This window comes from Corvus brachyrhynchos, unplaced genomic scaffold (genome assembly GCF_000691975.1).
Source record: "Corvus brachyrhynchos isolate BGI_N302 unplaced genomic scaffold, ASM69197v1 scaffold346, whole genome shotgun sequence".
Classification (NCBI taxonomy): Eukaryota; Metazoa; Chordata; class Aves; order Passeriformes; family Corvidae; genus Corvus; species Corvus brachyrhynchos.
In genome coordinates, this window is record NW_008238644.1 from 65202 (window position 1) to 80373 (window position 15172).

General features: G+C 49.2%; 1 protein-coding gene across 4 annotated transcripts in view; it reads right to left on the bottom strand.

The window, feature by feature from the left end:
- Window positions 1-279: 279 nt before the first annotated feature.
- The window catches only part of PASD1 (PAS domain containing 1), a 103711-nt gene continuing 88818 nt past the window's right edge, over window positions 280-15172 (bottom strand). For 3 of the 4 annotated variants that reach the window (XM_017737540.1, XM_017737539.1, XM_017737543.1), the window contains 11 exons: window positions 14868-15015; window positions 12721-12802; window positions 11119-11242; window positions 10257-10366; window positions 9698-9784; window positions 8590-8748; window positions 7891-8094; window positions 6883-7091; window positions 6217-6309; window positions 5537-5744; window positions 280-4376 (listed from right to left, as the gene is read on the bottom strand). In XM_017737540.1, the coding sequence (XP_017593029.1) occupies window positions 4206-4376; window positions 5537-5744; window positions 6217-6309; window positions 6883-7091; window positions 7891-8094; window positions 8590-8748; window positions 9698-9784; window positions 10257-10366; window positions 11119-11242; window positions 12721-12802; window positions 14868-15015 (1595 nt within the window). In that variant the 3' untranslated portion in view covers window positions 280-4205. The remainder of the gene's footprint in view (window positions 4377-5536; window positions 5745-6216; window positions 6310-6882; window positions 7092-7890; window positions 8095-8589; window positions 8749-9697; window positions 9785-10256; window positions 10367-11118; window positions 11243-12720; window positions 12803-14867; window positions 15016-15172) is intronic. The other variant, XM_017737541.1, reaches the window with a different exon arrangement.

The window sequence follows — 15172 nt, forward strand, 5'->3', positions numbered from 1 at the left end:
AGTGCTGACCTGGTAAGTGAGAGAGCCCAGGAGTACTGGCACTTGCTTTTTGCATCCAAATTCAAACAGTGTGCAGACCCTGATCCCTTGTTCTTTCTAATTTATGCATTGCTCCTATTGCCTCTGGCACTGGTCGCAGAAATCCCATTCCTTGTCCTGAGCCCCATCCCTTCAGCTGTCCATGCACATGGACACAATGGCTGCTGCTCTTGTCTCTCCTGGAGAGTAGGGATCAGATCCCCAACAGACCCACACCACCCAGGGAATAACAACAGTACATAGTGTGTAAGAGTATTATTTTATTTCTTCTTATTTTTTTTTAAATACTATGTACAATCTGTTTAAAGCTTGTCAAAATGCACGGGCTCCCATTCAATGGAGCTGTGCAGGGACATAGATTCAAAACAAGAATAAAATCTTTACTGTTCATCTTCATAAGACACTTACTTTTTCCCATTACAAAATACTTTTAAGAATAGTAACATTTATAAATGTATTTATATTCAACATCATATAAAATAAACCAAGATTTATACTCAATTCTTGACTTTTTCTTGTTTTCTTTTTTTTCTTGCATGGACTATACAATATATACAGTAACTTCTCATTGTGTTTGTCAAATCAGCCTGATTATACCCACCAGGCTTTAGCTTATATGTACAAATACACTAAAAGTGCAAGACTTTATTAATTAAAGCTGCCTGTGTTTTCAGAGGTCTGGAATTGTGTGGCCTACATATATTTATATATAGATATACATCTCCATACATATAAATGTATATTAAAAATACGTACATCTATATATAGACTTATAGTATATAGGTAATTGTGTATGAGAGAACCTCAGAACATTTATGACTGATAGGTCAACACTGACACTGGAGGCCAACCCTGCTGCCATCGGTCACGTCCCTGCCCTCTGCTTATCACCAACAAGTCACACTTGTGTTTTCTTGTAAGCACCTGGGGGGGTGTGAACCAAACCCACCAGCAACCCTCAATTCCAAATGAGTCATAAAAACACAGGTCATAGCTAACACCGAGGTAAACAAATACAAATCAACCTGAATAAAGAGATTTTTTTATCCATCTATTTTTTTGAGCGTCAGGGACAATATAAGGCAAAACCCTCCTGGCCCTGACTCAGCCTCCCCCTTGGCTGGAGACAGACTGAGCAAAGACCAAGCAAGCCCCAGAAAGGGACGGTGGGATTTTGTCCTTTGGAGCATGTCAAGAAAACAAGGCCCTGCCCCTGAGGCAGTGCCTGGGACTGTGCAGCCCCTGTCCACCAGCAGCGAGGCCAGCGGCTGGGGGTGCTCTGAGATAAGGGGGGGGCACATGATAAAGTGCATTTTTAGGTGTCTGGTTTTAGCAAGGCTGATCTAACATGTAAACATCCTCACCAAGCTCCTGTGCTCCTTGCTGGGAGCTGTGAGCAGGGGCTGTGCCCCCAGCCCTCTGTCCCTGCAGCCCAGTGCTGCCATCAGCAGGGCCGTGCCCAGGGCCCGGCCCCATCTGGCGCACCCATTGCCTCCCACCTCCCCCGGAACCCCTTCCCACCCCTTTTTTTTTTTGGACTCACTGCCAAAGCCACAGCAATGCCAGAAAACTGCTCTGCCTCAGCTACCTCCCTACCACGCCCTGTTAAAAAAATACACCCCCAAGCCCCCGACCCCAACCACCACCACCTCTGAGATCCATTTGATTGCCACCTGCCATGTCTGGGCTCATGTGTGGTGATGGGGCACTGCAGACAAGCCATGGGGATGTGCTGGGGTGATGCAGGTTTAATGGGGAAGCCAGGGAAATGCACAGCCTTTCCCTTCAGCCAGCCACCCTGAGCCACAAACTGCACAGTGCTGGAGCCCTAACACAAATATATGTGTTTGCCTCCCCTTCAACATTATGTGCCAAGGCTATGGTGGAAAAAATCCCACGAACAACAACCCCCACAAACAACAATCCCAAAAATACAACCCCCACCTACTGCACCCTCATGAGCCACCCCACTGCCTTAGAATGGGGAGAGGGAGACCCTAACACTAATAGTGCTTTAAAAACACAAGGTTCCTACCCTGAAGGCTCTATGCTGGCCCTTACTGCAGCACAAACCTGCAGAGTAGGAAAGCCCCAGGTGTTACTATTTCAGCTCCAGACTGCCCCACAAAGGCAGGTGCTCCACATCCCACTACTAGCAGTGAGGTGGCCCCAGCCCATGGCTCTGCTGTAGCCACGATTTCTTGTGATGGTTTGAAATGGAGGGGCTGGCTCCAACTGTGTCCAAGAGCAGCTGCTCGGTTGCCCAGCACCCAGGGGCTGCATGTGCTGTGTGGGCTGGGGCCCAGCCAGGGACTGTGCTGACAAGGCATGAGCCCCGATACCGGACCCCAGGCTGTTGGGCACCTCACTGCCTCCATCCTATGGCCCAGAACACTCCCCAAAATGCTGCATGTGGCCAGCTCTGCAACCCACGATCCATCATGTCTGGCACCCCTGGGAGCTGTGCACTCAGTGTCCCAGTCAAAGCTGACCTGTGCAGATGCTTTTGCCAAGGGAGGGGACACATGGAAAGCCAGGGACTGGCACAGCTTTTGTTCAAAACACCAAAGCACCCTGGGGCCCTGCACCAGCCCCAAAAGCTCCTGGCTGAGCCCAGCTCCAGCAGCCTGTCCTCCCACCACCACTCCCCAGGCAATGTGGCACAGCAAAACCCCATCCCCTTCCCCAGGAAGAACTGCTGGGAAACAGCCCCTGGTGTACCAGGGCTGGACGAGCCCCACTGCGCCCTTCTCTTGAAACACAGGGCTGCTTGGAGCTGCTTGTGCCAACAGCACCAGTAACACCAGCCGCTGCAGTGCTGCGAAGGGCCAAGAAAGTGGCTTGCAGAAGGAAAAGAAGGAAACACACACAAAAAGAAAACCCCATTAAAAAAAAAAAAAAAAAAAGGCAAAACCAAGCATTCTTTGCTTGGTTTCAACAGATGCTAGGAACTAAACATTAGGAACTAACTCCTCTCTAAACCTTGCTCTGTCTGCCAGCTGGAGCTTTACTGCTAGATGGACCTGGTCCTAACTAACCACTGCCCTGCAAAGTTTACAGTAATGGCCAAACCCATCTATGTTTGGGCTCTAACAATGCCCAAAGTTAGTACTCAGCTACTAACACTTCAAAAATGTACTTTTTAATTTTTCCTTTGGAAAGACACAAACAGTAGGGACACTTAACTATACACCCACTGAGGAATAAACTGGTTTTTCAATTCATAAATATAAACGTATAGTTAAAAAGTGACAATTTACAAAAATACAATTTATTGCTGACCCTATGGGCTTGTAACATCGCGTGCGTTGTGATTATACATTTTGGGTTTGCCAATTTGAAACATGACCTAGCAAAACCACAAAGTTTGCTGTCATATGCTGTTCTATGCATGTTTGTTTGTTTTTATGTATAGAAACATATACAACTACATCACTTGAAACAAACAAAAAAAAAAGGAGTAAAGATTCTTTGTCTGTAACCTGAAAAATATTTGGCTACAGGGAGTAAAAACCATACAAATTTATCTTCACTTGTTAACCAAAACCAAAACATGACAAATATTGTACTAGCTGCGATGTGAGCTGGTATAACAACAGTAAGAAATTCAGGCAAAAGTGGTGTTATGTAAATTAGCAGCATTATCCAATCTCCTGGAAAACAAAAATATGCGGGACTGAGGTATAGAAAAAGGAAAAAGAATCCACAATGGACCTACTACAGCAAAACGAGTTATGTACACGGTAATCCAATGGTGTCCTGCGGACTGGTACAGTCTATGTGCTCCAAATGCTGGGCTTAAATTCACAGTGACTTTCAGCGTTGAAGTCCTGAATGGAAAAGGGTTTTTTCCATTGCAAACTGAGCTTCACAGCGACCTGATACCTCCCCTCCCTGCAGCCAGAAAGCCACCGCTTCCAGTGGCACCACGGTGCTGGGCCAGGGCACACCCTGCTGCCGGAACAGCATCACGGACTGCTGCAGGGGAATCCCAGCAAACAAGGCCCTTGCAGCCATGCATCCCTGTCAGGGATCATCCCTCTGGCCACCACCTCCTCACGGAGCCTGACCTCTCCCGTGCCGTGCTCTGACGGCATCGTGCTCTCCTGCGTGCGCCCGCGCGCAGCAGCTGCAGCCGTGTGGTCCTTGTCTCCCAGAACCGACCTTCAGGGCAGCTGCATCTCAGGCAGCTCAGGCAGGTTGCAGGGCTGGCCCTGCGTGTGGTGGCTCTGCTGCTGCGGGTGGAGGAAGTAGCTCAAGGGGTTCTGCTGTGGGGTGTGGGGTGGCTGGAAAATGCGCTGCGTCGGAGCCCCAGGCACCAGCTCAGGACCTTGCATCTGTCGGGAGACACAAATCTGAGCAGTCAGACCTGCTGCATCACCCAGCTGTCCCTCTCTTGCTGCAGGGCTGATGCTGAGGCTCATGCCCAGGAGTGTGTGCAGCAAGTCCTAAACTTGAGGGTATCAGCTGTGCCCCTTAGGATGCTGTTGCTGTCAGCACAACCAACAATGCCTGGAGAGCACAGGGGGGAGGCAGGACCCATCTGTCCTAACAGGCTCATGGGGAGCCAAGCAGGCATGGAGACCTCCAAACACTACTCGAATGCAAGGTAAAATCTGCAGGATGTGCAGCTTTGATCTAGCATGGGAAAGACCTTCAAACAACCAAGGAAGAGGTCCTAGAGTGACCATGTATCCACCCATGGCTGGTACCCCAAAGACCTGGACTTGCTGTTTCACCCCAGTGTCCACATTGCTCGTCCTCAGGACCTCCATGCAGCCCATGAGGACATGTACCCAAAGCAGGGACAGTTCATGACACATTTGCTAACAACAGTGATTCATTTCTCACTCTAAATCCAGTCCTGCTGTGTGGCTGCTTTCAACTGTACCTACTCCTCCTGTTTTCTTTTCTACCATCTTTGCCTGGAGGACTGTAACTGACCTCTGCCATCCAGGCAGGGCTTGGAGAGAGTGTTACTAATGAATTACTAGTTTCAACAGCCCCTCTCCTTGGCGGTGTCACTAGTTCAGCATATACTGATGTAAACTGTGTGTTGAAAAACCAAAATCACCTTGTCCAGATGCGTGTTGTGAAATACCCATTTATTAAAAGAAAGCTCTGAGGGCAGCTGACAAAAACCTTGCTCTGCTGAGATGTAACAGCAGGAGGTATGTTTTCCAAAGAGCTTATCTCTTATCATATTTCATGACTACAGCAAGCTTCCCACCACACCTCCTCGGGGTGAAAAGCTGTGTTTGAAAAACTGGGTATTTCTTCCGTACATGCTGTGATAACTCTGTTGGAAAATACGGCCTTGAGCGGGTGCAGTCAGCCTGCAAAGGTAGAGCACTTGGCTATGTGGAGATACAATGGGAACGGAGGATGTGCAAAGGCACTGACCAGGTTTGATCAGCCAGATAAGCCCCATTTCTTCAAAAAACCCCAACCAATCCCTAAGCCATCCCTGTACCTCCTCAGAAACCTGCTCCAATCCCTGAAGGTAGAGGCGGTGCTGCTGACCCTGCTGCTGTGGCCACTGGTGGAGATGAACGGGTGTGCTGGCCTGGTGGGATGTGAAGCTGGTGTGTGGGATCATCAGAGACGGGGAGAAGATGGGTGGCGGGGCTGGAGGTCGGACGGCGCTGCAGGTGACTGGCTGCACCTGCGCTGGGGGAGGCAGGGTCTGCTGCTCTGCAACCCATCTGCCACAAGGAGGAAAACCAGGCGTGAGATCCCACACCCAGACCCACCCTCAGAAAGGGCACGGGGGAGCCCAGCTGCTGCAGGAGCCAGCCTGGAGCAGGGCTGGCCAAACCGTGCAGACCCTGCTGACAGCAGGCCCCAGATTCCCCCCTGCCCACAAAGCACGGACTGGAACTGCTGAAGATAAAGGTTTTCAAGGATTTTCTCTGTGTCTTGGCCAAGCATTTTCCGCTTTGCAAAAGCCAGAAAATGGTTAATTTTTTTTTCAAAGCACTTTATTTATCAAAAAGTTCTTTGTAGTTAAAAACTATTCTCATTACTTTTTCTCCTAACTGGCTGAACTTTTGTTTCACTTCAGACTGAGACTGTTTGTGTTTGCACAATCAGGTGCAAGTTTTTCCACATCTTTTTCAGTGCCATTAAGTGTCCTGCTAAGACACTGCAGGAAAACAAGGGCCAGCAGAGACTCACTTTCCTTGCTGCCTGCTGGCACTGCTCTGCACAGGCTGGCCACTGCTGTTGGCTGCAGGCATCATGGCTTGGATGGACTGATCCAACAGCATCCTGTGGTGGAAGGAAAACAGAGGATGGTCAGGGAAGGGAGAGGTCCAAGCTCCTGTCAACAACTCCTTGAAAATCCTCCATGAAAGAGGGTAAACCACTATCTTGAAAACAAGCTAATGAAACAGGATGCTTCTTATCACCTCACATCTCTCCTGTGAATATAGGCTGAGAAGATTGGGATTGTTGAGACTGGAGAAGAGAAGGCTCCAGGGACACCTTATAGCACCTTCCAGTCTCTAAAGGGATTACAAGAGAGCAGGAGAGGGACTTTTGACAAGGGCATGGACTGACAGGACAAGGGGGAATGGCTTTAAACCGACAGAGGGCAGGGTTAGATTAACTTATGGAATTTGGGAGAGAAAAGGATTTAATGCCCTTGATGATACAGCATGACGTGCACAGCACCTTGCTTGCCTGCACACTGGGCTCACCCCTGCAGAGGGAACATCCTTATACCTGCTGTGGCATCCTGAGCCCAGTGCCCTGAGCCCAGCCACACCTGCCCTCCCTGCTGCCCCAGTACTGCTATTTTCTGTCACTGCCCCCAGGAGGTCCCAGCAGGGCTGTGGGTACCTGAGGCTCCTGTCCTGGCTGTAGTCAGCTGGTGGTTGCCTCTCACTGCTGTCAGTTGGCACCTGTGCAGCCACAGCGATGGGGTGTGTCTGGGAGAACACCATGGGGTTGTTGTAGAGGGGCACTGAAATGCTCGCCTGCCCTGGCACACACATTTGCTGCCCTTGGCTTCCTCTCATTGGGTGCTGCTTGTGCTGCTGCTGCTGTACCTGAAATGAAGACATAGGTACCCATGCACATTTTAAAGCTCCCTAATGGAAGGATAAAATAATCACTTACAGTGGGCAGATGGGAAAAGGAGAAGGAACAATAGGATATTGTCTCTGAACACAGCAGTAGGAACAGTGTATCTATTCAAGACAACCAACCCATTAGTGTTTATTGTCCCTGCAAGGCAGGTGTTGGCATCCCCAGACAGTCTCTTGAGAAATTAGGTAAGGGCACAAAAGGCTTGAGGAAGAAAAGAACAGCTTAAGAGAAGAAGTGCAAATCCAAAGTCTCCAAGGAAAGCATCTCATCTGTCCTTTAAAGCAGCAGTTTTGGCTTGCTTTGCTTTTGAACAACTCAAGTCTTTCCCGTCTTAATAGTGGATTTAGGTCTACTGATGACAAAATTGTTTTTTCAAAGCTGCTTCCCAAGATTCCTCAGGCAGAGGAAAATTAATCTTTTAAAATGATGCCTACTCCCATGTTATGAAACCACAATTCTCACTGGCTATGAATGAGCATTGTGTTGATGAGAGCCCAGACTTCCCATTCACTTCCTCCCCAGTCACCAGGAGGGCTCCAGCAGTCCCTGGGGTTCAAATGCTTTTTGGCTACCTGGCTTTTATTTTTACAGTTGAGTGATGTTGTTCACAACTGACTCTTGACACAAATTCCTCAACGCCACCTAGGCAGTAAAACCAACACAGAGGGGATGCTCGGGACCACGGGGAGGACTGACGGGGCAGACAAGGATTTGGAAGCCAGGAAAGGGGGTCATGAAGACAACGAAGCAGCCAGTGACCTGGGGGGCTGTGCCACAGGGATCCCTGAGGAACGGGCGTGGTGACAGCAGGTGGGTGCTGCAGTAGTGCTTTGTCCCCATGAGGCCTGGCTGCTGTGACTTCTTGGCCGTGGTCTGCCTGGGTGTCCCCTGCGGCGGCGGCCTCCGGGGGCTCGGCTGCTGCACGTTGTTAAAGACGACGGGGATCGGCTGCTGCATCAGCATCTTTAAACAAAAGAGGAACAGGAGTTGTTGGTTGTACCACCTGGCAGAAATAACACTGCAGCAGCAGCAGTATCTCTAAATCCAGGGGAAGAGTGAACTATGAGCAACGGAAAATCAAATGTTAGCTTGTGTCAAATATTTATTCAGAGACAGGACCGTTCCAGCTCCATTGTGCCTGCTGTGTTTTGCAGGAGCGGCAGTGGGGATCCAGCAGCACTAACCAGACACAGAACCACCAAGCTTTTTGTGCGCAGGAGACTTTGGATTAATTTGGGATTGGTTTTTCTAAATCACGGAAATCACTGATTCAATACTCAGATACTGATGTCACTTCATCTCTCGGGAAACACCACTCCCACATCCGAAAACACGTTACCAATTTGTCCAGAGTTCATTCCTGAATACTTTTGCCACAGACAATTTTGTTACTGCTCTGTGTGCTTAAAGGAAAAGCAAATGGCTGGTGAGTTTGGGAGCCTCAGGGGCAGCAGGTACCTGCAGGTTGGAGTCCTGCACGAGCTGGAGCTGCTCCTTGATGACGTGGAGCTCCTCTTGCTGTGTCTTGATGTCAGCTTGCAGTATGCGAGTCCTCTCCTCCAGCTGCTCCTTCAGCTGGTGCATCATCCCCAGCTGGGTGGGGAAATGGTACACTGGCTGCAGGGAAGAGAGAAAAAGGATGACAGGGTAGGACCAGTCCTGGTACTCACATTCATAGCAATGCTGGATTGAGAAAAATGATGGCTTTTCAGCTTTTGCCATAAAAAATATGATGCTGACAAAAAATGGCAATTGCATATTTAACTGAAGTGCCACTGTAGTTCCAGAGCAGCAGCACATCTGGCTCACACACAGTGCCTCCCTCCAGGTGTTGGTCTTGATTACTGCACAGATGAAGTGTCTATACATGGGACTCTCCTGTCCCCTCAGGATAATACACTGCTGGTTTGGGCCCACTTGTGTTTTGTGGCAGACACTGCATCCAAACCCTTGCCACACCTCCTGGCTGGGCTTTCAGTTGTGCTGCTAATGGTATTTACCAGATGCCAGGCCCAAGTTAGGCTGCAATCCCACCTGGGGATCCATCCTTCACACCTACCCTGGCCATCTTCAATCTCTGTTTTATAGTCTGAACATTTACTGCACTGACATCAAAGCCCTGTAAGGACAGACCTTGTCATTATGGTTTATGATTCCCACATTTTTCTTGTTTTTTTCTTTTTTTCTTTTCCTGGACTAACTCAAACCTTCCTCTACTAAATGACATCCCCTTCCTCTACTAAAACTCTTCAGCATTGTATCAGCCTGCAGGTAGCTGCTACAGATTCAGGGAGAAGCCTTCAGCAGCTCACAATGCTTTTCACAAGTGTAAACCTTCTCCTGTATCCTCCTTTGGGTGTCCCACCTGCTCTCTCTGCTTGCTGAAATAAGCGGTTGCAATAATTTGGTTGCAGGTAAATCCCAGTAACAGCAACAAAAAGGGCACAGAAGCCTTGTCCCCACTCTAGGATGAGCCAGCAAGGATGGGAGGGCAGTGAACCAGAGCCAACAAGGCTGCCTTGCTGACAGGACACACCAGTGCACTTAACAAAAATAAACCACGTACCATCACAGGGTGCTGGGAGGGCACTGCCAGCTGAGCCACAGGGTTCTGAGGGAGGTGTTCACCAGGGGCTTGAGGAGTGGCTATGGCCTAGAAATGAAAATTTTGCCTTACTGTAGGTCCATAGCACCTCTAGTGCAGAGCTGGTGCTGTACCAGCTCATACCAGGGATGAACAAGTGCAGGGAATTGGACAACTGAGATTGGAGATCTGAGGATAAGTCTGCAGGGAGAATTTAGGTTCCTGCATGCCCCTGCTAATTGCAAGTCCTTGGTGTCAGCATCCATTTTGGATAAAGGCCATTTCATGTGTACTAACCCCAAGAAAAGAGGGTTGGTGGTGTGAAAAGGCATTTGGCCCAGAGGAGCAAACTGAATCCTGAAAGAAGGCAGCAGAGGAGCCTCTAGCACCTCTCCACTAGCTCTGCCAGCCAGTGGCACTCCCCAGGAAGTCCCAGCACACTCAGAGTGTGGGATCCAGCATCTCTGAGGGCGAGATCAGTGCTTGTTGAGCTCATTTCACAACAGCCTCAGAAAGGCTCTTGCTCCTCAGGCCCACTGACCTGAGCGCTCCTGACTGCTGCCAGCCCCAGGGCTCCCTTCTCGGCCGGAGCCCCCGGCACGGCCGGCTGGGTGGGGGTGCTGGTGTCCGTGCGCCGCATGGATGACGTGGCTGCAAGAGAGACATTCACTGTGATACAGCAGACCCGTGCCTGGCTACCCTGGCTAAGCCTGAACTCTGCATATGCAGATGGGCCAAACACTGCCAAAGTGAGACCCTCTGTGGTCCCTCTGGCTCCCCACCTGACTTTGCTGGGTTCCCTCCTGATGCTAACCCCCTGTTCAGCCTGCCCTCCATGGGTATATCTAGATGAGATCCCTGCTCTCCCCACAGCAAGTACCTCAAGAAAAGTCCCCTGAGTTTCCTACCCATAGCCCCACACAGGGCACTGCAGTCACCTTGCTACCTCCCGAAGGGCAAGGTGGGCACTCACAGGAGCTGGGATGAAGCTGCCAGCAAGGCAGGCATCCTTCTGTGCTCCTTCTGCAGGGATTTCACATCAGAGACCCCACAATAAAATTATATCATCCCAACATAAAACTTTTGTCAGTGAGCTTGGCTCAATCAAGCTAGCGAGTCACCTCGTGTCCCCTGAACCACAGCAGACAGCCATGACCCTCAGCTGGTGAAAAGCCAGGAGAAATCTGCTCTCACACAGGCAGTGGGTTAAGAGGGAGGAGGCGGCAGGTGGCCGTGGCTCTGTTGCTGCTCTGTGACTTGTCATGACGCGATATGTTGGTGCCAGCAATGAGCATTCCCCCCCACCCCGACTCGGTCCCTTCCAGCCGAACCCCAGTATTCTGGAGGCTGCTCTGCCCTCCACACCACTGCCTGCACCCAGGCTGGGCTGCCCCGGCACCTACAGGTGGAGTCGGAGAGGGCGGTGTGCGAGGAGTGCCGGGAGCTGTGCGATGACAGTGACACTCCCTCCCGGCTGGCGTCCTGGCTGCTGCCGCACTGCCCCACGTCCAGGTAGCTGCTGTGGCTCTGCGGGGAGCAAAGCACAAGCGGTGAGACCGTCAGCAGGTGGGAATGGCCCCGGAAGGGACCTCCCTGAGCTCCTGTTTGCAGATGAACCCAGCAGGCTGGGTGTGCAGCACCGTGGAACCACACCACCAAACCCTGCTCACTCTGAGTTCACCCGAAAGCCTTCGGGCACACAGGACCCTCACAGTCATGCCCTGGGCACCCGTCTGATGGCAGCGAGCAGCAGTGGAGGACTGCTCCTCCATGGGGATTGCTGCCTGTGGCCTGCACTCTGGTGTGCCACCCTCCTGCTCCCCTGCCCACAGAGCCGTGGGCAGCAGGAAATAAGCTTTTGTCGTCAGCCTCTTTCCACCTGATCTCTTCAGGGATGTCCCAGCTGGTTGGCTGTGGCACTCTGGGGAGTGATGGCAGGGGCAATGAATGAAGGTGGCAGGAGGGGCTACCTAGGCAATAGCTTTATCCATTGCAGAGATGGAGAGAGATGACTGGGAAGAGACATGGAGCAGTGGCATGGGGACATCAGCCAGAGCCCCAAGAGGACCTACAGCCTCCTGAGGGGGACAGGTACTGGGCAATGCTGAGAACTGCAATCCCACTCACTGCTCCCTGGGGAGGAGTGGCTCCAGCAGCCTGTTCTGGGCACGACCTGGGCAGCAGAGGGGAACAGCCTGAGCTCCCATAAAATAATGTCTGAACAGCAATGAGGCTGATGGAATGACAACTACACAATAATCCCCTTGAAATTACTTTGATTTCTGGTCTTATTTGTAAACTACCAAGAGAAAAAACTTAAAAGTTAAAATGACCTTGTTACTTGGGCTGATGTGTGGTGATGCCAGACTGACTCAAGCCATGGAAGCTATTGCTCTGGTCACAATCCTACACTTCGTGTGATCCAGCAACAGAGCTGAAATCTAGGTAAGTGTTTTTCCTTCAATTCCCATCCTCATCTGAGTATCAGTGATGATCTGGCACAAGCAAAACAGGTACCCTGTGGTACTGCCCTTCTCTTGGGTCCTCTGTGCCTTACTGAGGGTGATAGGTACAGCAATCTGGCCTCCAGCTCCAGCTGTGCTTCTGAGACAAGGTGGTTTAACCCGTTTTTCGTGTCATGGTCTCAGAAAGATTACAAGGAGCAGAACAGAGCAATGCAACTGCTGAATTCGCAGTTATTGGGGTATCAGATAATACTTGGAGTTAAAGATCATCTAGGTCCAATCCCTCTGCCGCGAGCAGGGACATCCACCACTAGATCAGGCTGTTCAAAGCTCATCCAGCCTCATCCAACATGGGCAATTTGGAGCCATGCAGAGGAAAGCTTCTCAGGGGCTGCTTGAGTCCTGACCCAGGTGAAGGCTTGGAATGAGATGGGAGTAAAGAAAATGGAGAAGAAAGAACAGATATGTTCCTAAGATTGGTAAGCTATTACTCAGTTTGGTTTAAACATCTTCTCATTCAACTGTGAAGGAACATGGTACCTTTAGAGAAGAGGATGCCAGTTCAATTGATGACTCTTCGAGGCCAAGATCTCGCCTTCTCTCAGCCCGAACTTCTGCATAACTAAAAAAACCGAAACAAAAAACCCCAAAAATTATTCTACAGCTCCTGTGCAGGTAAACTGCTGTAACGAGTGTACATTCATTTTCTAACCTAATGATGATGAACAAGAATCACTTTTTTGCATGGTAGCTCAGTGATCCCTACGCCAGTGCCTTGGGCAGGACAAGGTCAGGTCCCTCCTTCTGAGGGTGCACACAGCTGTGCATGCATCAGAGTTAACACCCTGCACTCCAGTGGAAGGTCCAAATAAAAACCCAGGTGCAATGTGAAGTGCAGGAATCCCTATAATGAGCCTCTAAAAGAGTATATTTTCTTTCCTTACTTTTTCCTCTCTTAAATAATAAAATATTTACAGTTACAAATGCCACACGAGTCACCACTTGGATAAACTGGAGAGGATGTTTCAAAGACTCTCTGAGTGCTCATGGATCATGGGCACTGAGAGGTGCCAGACTTTAGGGTGATGAAATATTAATGAGCTACAACCTTTGTGGGACGCAAGAGAAGTTGCTGAACTGACCTCACTTATATAATCGTGGCAATGAATTTTCCTGAAACAACATTTTAACTTGTGTACTTCAGTAATGTATTTTAAACCTTAACTATCTGAGACAGAATTGAACTTCAAAATCTATTTAGGGCTACATTGTTAGGTTTAAGAGGCACTGGAACCAGAAAGAAGAAACAAATCAATGCACAATTAAGTTCAGACCTTAAAGTGAAGCTGAATTCCCTGAAGGATGGCAGAAGCAAGACAACTGAGAAGCAACCTCTCTGTGTAACATTTGCTTATGTTAACACTTCATATGTAATTTATATCACAGATTATAGAATCAGAATCAATAGAATTTGGGTTGAAAGGGACCTTAAAAATTATCTGGTTCCAACCCCTCTACTGTGGGAAGAGCACCTTTCACTAGACCAGGTTGTTCAGGGCCCCAGCCAACCTGGCCTTGAACACTTCCAGGGATGGGGCAGCCACAGCTTCTCCAGGCTTCCTGTGCCTTACCAGCCTCATAGGGAAGAATTTCTATCTAAGATCTAATCTAAACCTATCTCTGACAGTTTGAAGCTATTCCCCTTTGTTCTACCACTCCATGTCCTTGTTCAAAGTCCTTCTCCAGCTCTCTTGGAGTTCCCTTAGGCACTGGAAGAGGCTCTAAGGTCTCCCTGGAGCCTTCTCTTCTCCAGGCTGAACAACTCCAGCTCTCTCTTCCTGTCTTCACAGGAGAGGTGCTCCAGCCCTATGAGCATCTTTGTGGCCCTCCTCTGACTCACTCCAACAGATCCATGTATTTCAGATTTACTAGTGTTTGCTCTTCCAGATGTTTGACAGAAAAAGAGGGGACCAGAAAGAAATCGATTCCTGACACTAAAGAAATACACAGTGAGCAGTAACTTTACTCAAGTTAATAGAGCAGTTAATAACAGTGAGTCACTATTTTTTCAAGCCCTTCAGAAAACATATTCTTACTCTTAACATAGTCTTTTTTCAGATGGCAGCGCTGATCCAGCAGATCCCCCCCCAGAAGGTGCATTCACGGAGCATCTGTGCATTCACACATGCACTGCCTTCCAGCACGAGCTGCAGCTCAGCACAAGCAGCTTCCCACTAGGGGGGGATCCAGGGCTGGATTTGGGTGAGGAATAAGGCCAGCAAGCCAGCAGCTTAATAAGTCATAAATATTTAAAGCTCTGATCAAAAGGTTTTGTAGGAGTTATGTGATCTCATTCATGCCCAGAAAGCTGTCTGATTCCCAACAGCTTTAATTCTTTCTATGGCCATGTCATCACTAGGGAAAAAAGGGGAATGTAACACACTGATAGATTTGGCCAGAGGTGGCTTCCAGGCTATTGCCCCAGTTGCCAAAAAAAAAGAAAAAAAAAGTAAACAGGTAAATAAAACACATATTCCCTGTTGGAACAGTTTCATGGAATTAGATATCATTTTTGTGTGTCAGTAGGCACAGCAGGTATTTGGTTAACATGAAGCAGAACTAGAAGAAGCGATGGCTCAACACTTAGACATAACATACACTGTGAAGAGTTTGGTGCTTGCTCCTACCTAACTACCAGGTGAGTGCAAACGATGAACTCGGGCTTGGAGTTCCACTGGTGGTAGGTGATGTAGTAGTGGGTCTGCAGCCATATCCACTGCTGCCCTTTGGTCAGGAACCGATAGTAACAGGACTTTCCTTTTCCAAACTGCATCACTGTTTAACAAAAAGAGAAAGCAATTCATAGCAAACAGGGATTTCATGGTGCAAAGGTGATTGGAAAAACAATTCAGTCCCACACCCTTCTCCCAGACTAGGGCAGTGCTAAAGTGGCTCTTGAGCTTTATAAACAAGACAGATGATACACAACCAG